The sequence below is a fragment of the Vitis riparia genome, chromosome 16 (genome assembly GCF_004353265.1).
Source record: "Vitis riparia cultivar Riparia Gloire de Montpellier isolate 1030 chromosome 16, EGFV_Vit.rip_1.0, whole genome shotgun sequence".
NCBI classification, from domain to species: Eukaryota; Viridiplantae; Streptophyta; class Magnoliopsida; order Vitales; family Vitaceae; genus Vitis; species Vitis riparia.
Window position 1 is genome coordinate 9,602,692 of NC_048446.1, and position 10,175 is coordinate 9,612,866.

Genomic DNA, 10,175 nt, shown 5'->3' on the forward strand with positions numbered 1-10,175 from the left:
GCAAAACGTGAAGCATCCACCACCAGTTGCAACATCCTCTGAAGCTCTTTCCCCTCTGACTTTACCAAAATCCTTGCCCATTACAACTAAGAAAACCTCCTTGTATCCTTGTCTACCCTAATAAAGCCCCCACCACAATCTCCAATTTTTCTAAACACCTTCCCATTCCAAAAATGTAACATGAGACCCACCATCCTCACCCAAACTTCTTTGGCATGATTTCCTAAATGCAAACAACCAACCCCCGCACTCCATTTCTCCAAAAGCAACAACTTATCCTTGAAACGTTGCACCCCCCTCTTCAACACTCTCTCTACCTCCTCCCCATCTTCAAACTCCAACAGAAAGAAAGCACCTCCCAGCTTCTAGAACCTCACTCCTCTCTTGAGGTTCCACAAGCGCTCTCCCCACCTCCTTAACGAGATCAACTCCGACTCCAAAATCAAGTCATCTCCCCACCTACCAACCAAACAATGACCCAACTGTTCCTCCCTACTCCACTTCTTCCTGCCACCAAGTTGAAGCCATAAAGCATCACCTATCCTTCCAGCCAGCACTTTGGCCACATCCACAAAAGCCCTCTTCTCACTCTTCCCCATACTACCAAGGCTCCTTTCAACCCTACCAACTGCAAGCACAAGTGCATTCTTTGCTTCAGCAAAAGTAACTACCCCAAGGGATCTAAGTTTCTCAGCTAAAGTGGCCCAACCCCCAAGCAACCCCTTTCCTTCAGGAAACACTAAACAAAATCTCTTTGCCTCAAATCGAGCACTAAGCACAGGACGAACCCCTCGCCCCATTGACTCACCTATCCAACCTAAACTTTCTCCCCTTATCCTCCCAGACTTTCATCATTCTTCAATACCTTCCAGCAGCCTCCTTAGGCTCCTATACCCAAACCAAATCCAAGATGAGAAACCCCTGCTTCTCTCCACAATGATTCCTCTTAACTTCCCACGAACTTCCTTCACTAAGACTTCAAAGGACTTCGATTTCACCACAAACCAACAGTTGCCCCCTCTCATTAGAGAGAGAGAGAGAGAGAGAGAGAGGGAGAGAGAGAGGCGAGTTAATTCCCTATCTATTAGGATATTTTACCAACTATTCAGAATATCAGAAAAAGCTCACCAATTTTTCTCAACATCTAGAACATTTGGTTCAGAAAATTACTCAAGTTCCCAGTACAAATTTCAATTTGAAACATTTGTTTATTAAAAATTAAACCTTCTAGGAAAATGGGAAAATCCAGTAACAATAACACCTTTGCCAATGATTTCATTAAACAAATATGACAACCAACAACAATTTCTACAATTTTCCCATATGGAAAAAATTGAATTCCCAGAAAATCAAAGCTCAAACAATTGCAAAAAAAATATAAAACCTTTGCCAATGATTTCATTAAACAAAGATGACAACCAACAACGATTTCTACAATTTTCCCATATGGAAAAAATTGAATTCCCATAAAATCAGAGCTCAAACAATTGCAAAAAAAAATATAAAAATAAAAATAGTATAAACAAAAAATAAAATGATAGAATCGTAAAGTTGTTACCGCATAGTCCTCTACAGTAATGTGCCTCACCATCCATGTATTGACTACAAATGGGATTCCCCTAGCTGAGAACTGCATCGCTGAAAATCAATAGAATCAACAAATTAACACATTATTTTGAAGCAAAGGGTCCATCTAGTTGGCCAGAAAATGCAAAAAAATGAAAATAAAATCATAAAAACTAACCCATTAAGTACTTGAAAGTGCGAGAGAAATTTGTACGATCCGCATCTTGAACCATTTTTTATTAAACCTTTGCCTTTGACACATCAAGATGATTAGTACAAACAATATACACACAAAGTTTAGACCTAATTTCAACACCAAGTTTGGAAGTCAAACATATTGAGCAGATAGATGATTTGTAGGATAAATCAGAACACCAAATTGAATAGGTCCATAGAATCAACAAGAGATGGGCTCAAAGAGAAATAAATATTGTTTGGGCTGGCTGGCTTAATTAGACCCATTTCTTGAGCCCTTGGCCTAAGCCATTGTGAGGATTAGGCGGCTTAATCATTTTGGAAAATAGTAGCTAAAGTAGATTAATGGTTTTTGCAATAAATTTGAAATATTTTTTGAAATTTTTAAAATTTTGAATTATGAAACACTTTATTAGTTTACCTATTTTAGTAATTTAAGTGAAGATTAGAATAGGGAGCAAATCACCTCAAGCGAAATTCCCTAATTTGACACCTATTACTCTAACAATTCAAAACTTATTACAAGAACACCTCATTTACCTTATCTCTTGATATTAGAATTCAATAAATCTCCATTAATTGCCATCAACAATATAAATAAAAAAGAAAATTAAGATTAATAATAATCTAATAATAAAATAAAACAAAATAGGAAAAAAATGAAATAGTAGAAGATATTAGTTTCTCCTCAAAATTCATCCTTTTGCCAAAAATAAAATCTGAAATAAAGTAAAGATAAGAAAAATAAAATAAAAGTAAGGAAAAAAATTAACTAAAACAGTAATAAATATTGATATTGACTCAAGAATTCATCATTTTATCAACAAAAAATATGACAATAACATAAAAATAGGAAAGCAATAAAAGTAAATGTAAAAAAATAAAAATAAATTAAAATAGTAAAAATATTTGTTTGGCTAAAAATTCATAATTTTAGCATACAAACCTTTAAGCAATGTTGAATGCAGTACATATGGAGATTCAATAACAAAAGTTATTTCAATTCTTTTCAAATAGTAATTTGTTTATTATGATTATCTTTGAATATAAAAAAATTATTATTACTTGGTTCTTTTTTTCTAGATACAATCTAGATTTTTTTTTTTTTTTTTTTTTGAGGTGAATGTTTTGTCATTCTATTACTTTGAATTAAACAAGTTTAATGTACATATTTGTCATAATCCCAAATCATATCAAGTAAAACACATCTTATATACAATTCTAAATTTTTTATATTTGACAACAAATTTCATTTGATATAATAAGGAGCCTCAATGAGAGTTACTGATAAATCCCATCATTACCATTTTACAAAATAAAATACAAAAAAAAATAAGGAAGTTAAGAAAACCCTATCACTAAATAAAATTTAAAAATATATATTAATGTAGGAGTTATAAAAGCCAAAAATTTATGTATGTATATATATGATCTACATCTAAAATATATACAAACGAAGAGTTTGTAGACTTTTTTCTTTCTAAAATACTCCTATTATATCACCTATTTTCCCTCATGTCTCACATGTTTATTATTTGATAATAACAATCTTAATAACAAATTCATATTTTTCTTATTTATTGGTTATAACGGATAAAATCAAATTCCTTTTACTTATTTTGCACTTTAAAGTTCTTCTCTTCTTTAGGAGAAGAGTTTTTACATTTTTTGTTACTCTTCCTTTTTTTGCTTCCATTTACATTAGGATTCATTAGCTGCATAGCGGGTACCATTTATGTTTCCATGGTAAAATTAGTAAATATCAATTCAAGCCATATCTATGTTTATGTATAACTGTACAAGATAATGTTCCCAAATATTTAATTCTGTACAAATTCTAGCTCATGTTATTGTCCAAAATGAAATCCTAGAATTCAAAGTTTTCAGCCAATAAGATTGACAGTTAGAAGCATTCAAAGAGGGCTAGACCTCTGTTTGGTTTCCAAGAAAATAGAGCAATAAAAGAAAACAACATTTTCATACCCATGTATCTCTCATCTTTTGCTTTAAAAATAAAGAGACAAAACCTCATGTCAATTAAGGCAAACAGTCGTGTGAGTTTTAATCAAAATGATATATTTCTGTATTCCGAATCCTACACTGAAAATTTTACAGATTAAAATTTTAATTCCTTTCTCATTTTTTCTCTGCATCTAACCTAGATACATTTTTATACAAAAAAAAAAAAAAAATCCCCAAATAGCAACGACAGTCAATCCAACAAAAATTTCAGTCTAAGCAGTAATCCAGACTTGTTCTAATCCCACAGCTGTTCAAAGAGAACCCTAGAATTCAAAACTTACTGCAATAGCATTCCCAAGTTATATAAAGCACTCGGAGAGAAATCCAAGAAAAGAAGGAAAAATAAGAGAACAACACATTTTGATTCCTATGTATCTCTCTCACCTTCTTTGCTGGCCAAAATAAAAAAAAAAACAGAACACAAAAAAAATGTTTCTAACCTACAATCCGATTGATTGAATAGGGAATAGAGATTTGAGCAGTACCTTGAACTCGGTGATCGATCAGAACGCAGCGTCCAGAGAAGAGTGGGAGGCCTCCGGGCTTCCTGTGCTGCAAGCAGCCTTAAAAGGCTGTGAACAGGATGAGATGATCATGGGCTGAGCATGGGCCGGCCCAAAGCTTAAACTATTCAACTGTTGGTGGACTGATTTCTCAAGTTCAACTCCATCTCACTTGAGGATTTCAACCAGGATTAATTTAATCGGATTTAAGCCAGTTTAGATTTGTCAAGTTTTAATAAATAATAAACTTTGTAATTTATATAGATTATATTTATAAATATATTAATTTTATACAGTAATAATCAAGTATATCACAAAATGATTTGCTTTGTTATTTTATCAAATTTATATCATTTTTTATTTACAAAATAAATATTCTCATTTCAATCCTTTTATGTTTTCTTTACCCATTACAAAAATTTCTTTAATTTTATGTTTATTTTTAAAAGAATTAATTCAATTTTTCACAATTTTTATCCTTTTAATTTTAAAATAATTATGAAATCATAAGGTTATAAAATAAACATAAAAAATGAAAAATTACTAAGAAAATAAAATAAGAAGATACGAAAAAAATTTATGTTCGAGCTCTCTGTTTACTAGCTCAAAATCCTTATTTATTGGCTAAGGGAAGTACTAACATGGTATAGTGTAAAACATTGCAATAGTGTTGTAATGAAACCTCGGATTATTTTGTTTCTTGGCTCTAGATCTCATAAAAATGTATGCATATTATGCTTCTACTAACTTCAAGACCCAACTTGTATACATGGCAAAACATGTAAATGATATATCTTGGAAGTGAGAGTATTTGTAAATATCATAATTGTGACTCTTTAATTCAACAAAATTTAATATTGGCAAATGATAGTCATATACATTGGACACATGCATCCGGTTCAAAAGAGGATACATGGCGAAATTTGAAAGGCTATAAAATTTAGTCTCACAAAATATAAACAAATCTTTCAATTGAAGTCGAAATAGAAATAAAAATAAATATTCTCTTATTAGTAAGTTTTCTTAATGAAATAAATAACTTACTAAAATCAAGGAACCAAATTCTTTAAATTAAGCAATTAAATATTTAGGATTTCAAATTTAATTATCTAATTTCACCTATATATAATGATAACTTCTTTCAATGAAAAGAATCGACAAAACAACTTCACATGGGAAAATAAGTTTTATAAAGAGATAAAAAAAAAAAAACTTCACAAAAATCTCTCTATAAATCCTAACTACTAAATTACGTGTTCTTCGTCTTTCAACAAATTCATTTGAGAACAAACTATATGAAACCCTTAATTGATCTTCAAAAATCAAGAAAACATTTTCATCGTTATCTTTCAAAGCATGATCAAAGCAAATAAATTAGAAGGAAAATATTTTTTTGCAATGTTTATTATATGAGCCTTGTATCCCGTAATTATTATTTTTAATACAAAGTTTTGTTTACATATTTCTTTTTCTTTTCTTTTTTTTTATACTTTTGCTAATTTTGTAGAGCTCCACAAAATTTGTGCATCCAATTGCTTAATTTGAATTATTTTTAAAAAAGTTTTAATTTCCAATTCAACCCCTCATGTGTTTTCTTTAATTAATTTAGCCTTTTCTATCTAAATAACAAACATATTTGAATATCATATATCACTCATAGTTATTGGAAAATAAAGATTAAAATTAACTTGATTATATGAATTTTATAAAATTGCACAAAATTGATAATAAACGATTATATATATATATATATATATATATATATATATATATATATTTATTAAATAGTACAAAAAGATATTAATTTTCTTGCTTTCATAATAAATAATAATAATTATATAAATGACATGGTAACAAAATAGCCTAATGTACAAGGAGAGATACATAGAGGGTGTGTAAGGAGAGATGCAGTTAATTCGTCGTTGCATTCATTTGTCCATGTTTTCGGATTTGACCAAGAATCCTCAAGAAAATTTTGGGAGAGAACCAATAAACATAAATATGGGTAACCTTCTCATGGCACAAACCAACTAGTTTAAGATGCCGAAAAACAACTTCAAACCCTCACTCTAAGGCCCAACTTTTTGTCTCAAAATGTGGACTTAAAATGTTGCTAATACAGAAAACCCAAAAACAAGGGTGATATAATAAAAAAGCACACCACCAAATCAGCATCAGCATCAGCGATAGCGTCGGAGAGAAAGTGTGTTGTTCCTCTTCCAGGTTGCCCTTCTTGAAGGGCGTGCCTTGTGGTGTAAATGTCCCTTTCCTCGTAGACCCCTGTATTTCTTTCCAGCAGAAGTCAGTCCCCGAAGCTCCCTGTGCTTGTGGACAGGCTTGCAGATCCAGTTGATTCTTGGGTCGTTCCGGATTGCATTGTGAGCAGCATCAACCAAGATTACCTCATAGTATTTGTAAGTGGAATCCTAACAACAAAATCAAGGTTTGAGACATTTAAAATGGAACAAAAGGTGAATTTATTAAAAGATTAGGAAGCTTAATCCAAGTAAGAGATTTAGCATGAAGTTGATATATTGGGAAACAGTTGAGGAAGAAATTCAGACACAGTCAGAAGAAAAATGGAGATCACAGGCATAAAAAATTTATGATCTTCAAAATAATTACTATGAAACCAAAAGAGAAATCATAGGACTTGGAATTAAGTCTCATACAGAGCAAGGCTCAAATCTGCAAACACCAGGGAGAATTGGAGATGTTTACTGGTTAGGACCCCTCAAAAAAACCGATGAAAAGCACCTCAGACATTTTCTCAGAAAAAAATACACATCTGAAATTAAATGGTATAATCATGTACCAAAACTAGCATGCTAACAAGTGCCCAAATAGCAGAACTGGAAGACTGAGATACATAGGTAGGAAATAAGTGCAGTAAATTTTATACAGACCTCATTGATCCAATAAGAGTTGAGAACCTTGAGACCACCCAGCTTCCGTCCAGCACGTTCCTCTGCAATTGAACGCTTGCTGCGTTGAAATTTCAGCTGAGTGACACCTTGGTTTGTGGGCTTACCATACACAATACCCTTTGGGACGGGCCTCTTCCTTCCACCGCGTCTTACACGTACACGATAGATCACATAACCCTGAAAAGATTGTTAACATGTACACGATATTAATATGAATATTAATGCTGCAGTGACTAAATATAGAGCACCAGCAGGGAAAAATATAATCAGAAAATCAAACAAGTGTATCAATGGGAATTGCAGCATTGAACTTTAAATTTCTTCACTTGGCAAAACAATATAAGATTTCACATAAGCAAGAATGAATACAGATAACTTTGTCAAATTTTATAAATACTCTTAAGTTATAAATAAGACACGATATTGGAATTAATATTGTGGTCTTAGGCACTCTTTGTATACTTTTGGTGTATTTTCTTATGCTCTTGCTTTTTAATGAATTACTTCTTTACCTATCAAATATACATATCATCGTATTTCTATTTTTGAATGACTGAAATTCAGATAAAAACTATAAATTTGATAGTCATGATCATCATCAGTTAATAACAATCAATACCGCATATTATTTGCTTACCCATGCAACAGATTAGTACTTAAAGGGAACAGAACTATGACAACTTCTACTTTGATTATCATTTTGGCCACTATTACCATTATCGCTACTATGACTACTGCTGCTGCAAGCCTGCAACCACTACTCCTACTTACTAGTTACTACGACACAACTACTACAGTACCACCAGCATAAATATTATGTCCAAACAAACTACTATTGCAAGCCAACTTCTATTACTACCAATATCATGTTCAAACCAACTGCCATTGCAAGTCAATAAAAGACTATCAACCAAGTCCCATGGAACATGCATCCATTTCCCTATAAATTTCACTGAAGTCCTCTATCACTTATTTTATGATGATTAAATAAAAGCTCATGCCTAAACTGCAGATATAACTTCCATTTTTTATTAACCCTAGTGCAATGCAAACTTTTTTCTTTTTTTTTGAGGTCCTAAGTAATAAAAAACTAGGCCATTTTAATTGCATTTTGAAAAACTATCTTTCACTTCATAAAACAGGAAAGAAATGATAAGACAAGTAAAAAAAAATTTGGCCGTTCATTTCCAAAAACTGTTCTCCATAGATCCCCACCAAAAAAACATCACAAATAAATCTTAGCATTTCTACTTTCCAACCTTGTTTGACAAAAATGGACAACAGAAAGCCCCATACTCTTGAGTACTTTTCAACTTTTACACTTACAAGTTACCAGACAAGTACCAAAACATGCCTTTAAGAGTCAAAATTTTTTATTTATCTTTATTTGCCTTCATTATTTCAGCAATGAAAACAGACTGTCTGCTAAAACAAGAGAAATTTGAGCCAATCCCTTTATTTGCACTTCATGCCACATGAAAAGGGTATACACTCATTTACTTAAAGCTTAAAATCTGTTATATTATCAGTACATATTATTGACAATTATGTTAAAGAGCAGTGCAGATCAAAACACAAGACTAACACCCACTGATCCACCCCAAACAAACCCCACCCAACATACACAACATTCTCAATGGTTCCTGAAAATTTCCAATCCATATGACACATTGGAAATATGAAGCAGTTTTTAGAATGGTAAATTTGCTTATAGAACTTAAAACATCCATGAATCACTTTGAATAAAATTATCAATCATCCTCATGCAACACCGTAAAGCCCATTTGGTTATATTTTAAAGGGTTAATTTTCTTGTTCCTAAAAATTTATTTCATGATTTCTGTTATTTTGACTCCTCTTTCAGCTTCTTTTTCAAGAAGTTCACTGCACCAAAAATGCTTCCTCCATCATTTCTGTTTGCAAAGTTTAATGAATTAACAATAGAAAAACTATAGAAAATGCATTCAGATGAGCCCAAATGTATATAGGTCTTGACTCCGGCAGAACCGCCACTAATAACGACGATCCACCAGTAAATCATAACCCATGAAACAAAGATTTTACATTCACAAGCTAGCAAGTGCATTATTGTTTTCAGTGTGCAGTAAATCTATATAATCTGAAAATGCCACCATTTTTCTGAAATTAACCCATTTTCGATCATGTTTGCATAGAAAATTGCAACAATACAAAATGAGCAATTCAATTTCAAGCGCCATAAACAGAGAACACAAACGAACATCATCACAACCGAACACAATCGCCCAAATTCAAATATAAATAATAAAATAAAAAATCGCAATCAAATGTAAGAAAAACAATGATAACCTGCTTGGCCTTGTAGCCCAAGCGGCGAGCCTTATCGGGTCGAGTGGGGCGCGTGGCGCGCACAATTGAAGGGTGCTGGCGATACTCCCAGCACCTCACCCTCTGCAAGAACCTCATCACATCGGATTGCTTCTTCCTCCATAGCTCCGACGCGTACTTGTAAGCCCCTAATGCCACCACGAACAATGCCAATAACAGGAAGCCACAAATCGGAAAACCCTAATATCCGCTTGGAAGTAGAGAAAAAGAGAGTGAAGGAAAGCTTGGTGCTTACCCATTGTGTTCGGCTGAAGAGCTGCAGCAAGAGGAATGCCAGAGGGAAAAGTTCGGTTACTAGGGTTTTAGAAGAGGGGTAGTAAAATTTTTCAGTAGGAACAAAATTGCCCCTATTCAAATTACCCTATTACAGAATTGGCCTTGGTGTGAGGTTTAGGCCCATTAGATAAGGGTTTGCTATCGAGTAGGCCAACCAAGGCCCAAATCCAAATCCAACAATTCAGGCCTGACATCTTGATGGTATTTTGAACACATTATGAGTGTGTTTGGTAGTGCTTGTAGAAAACGTTTGTAGTATTTTTAATACTTAAATGATAAAAAATTTTAAGCGTTAAAAATGTTAAAAAAAAAACTTCCT

At 32.6% G+C, this 10,175-nt stretch overlaps 1 protein-coding gene and 1 long non-coding RNA gene across 2 annotated transcripts; both read right to left on the minus strand.

Moving 5' to 3' along the window:
* Positions 1–1,553: 1,553 nt before the first annotated feature.
* LOC117934187 lies at positions 1,554–4,318 on the minus strand. Its single transcript, XR_004654447.1, has 3 exons — positions 4,269–4,318; positions 1,745–1,817; positions 1,554–1,638 (listed from the first exon to the last, which is right to left on the minus strand). It is a non-coding gene; the product is annotated as an uncharacterized LOC117934187 (long non-coding RNA).
* Positions 4,319–6,180: 1,862 nt separating this feature from the next.
* On the minus strand, positions 6,181–9,852 carry LOC117933007 (60S ribosomal protein L15-1-like). Its single transcript, XM_034854351.1, has 4 exons — positions 9,816–9,852; positions 9,542–9,708; positions 7,193–7,390; positions 6,181–6,712 (listed from the first exon to the last, which is right to left on the minus strand). The coding sequence occupies exons 1-4, from the start codon at positions 9,817–9,819 to the stop codon at positions 6,467–6,469; spliced, it is 615 nt and encodes a 204-aa protein (XP_034710242.1). The 5' UTR covers positions 9,820–9,852; the 3' UTR covers positions 6,181–6,466.
* Positions 9,853–10,175: the final 323 nt, after the last annotated feature.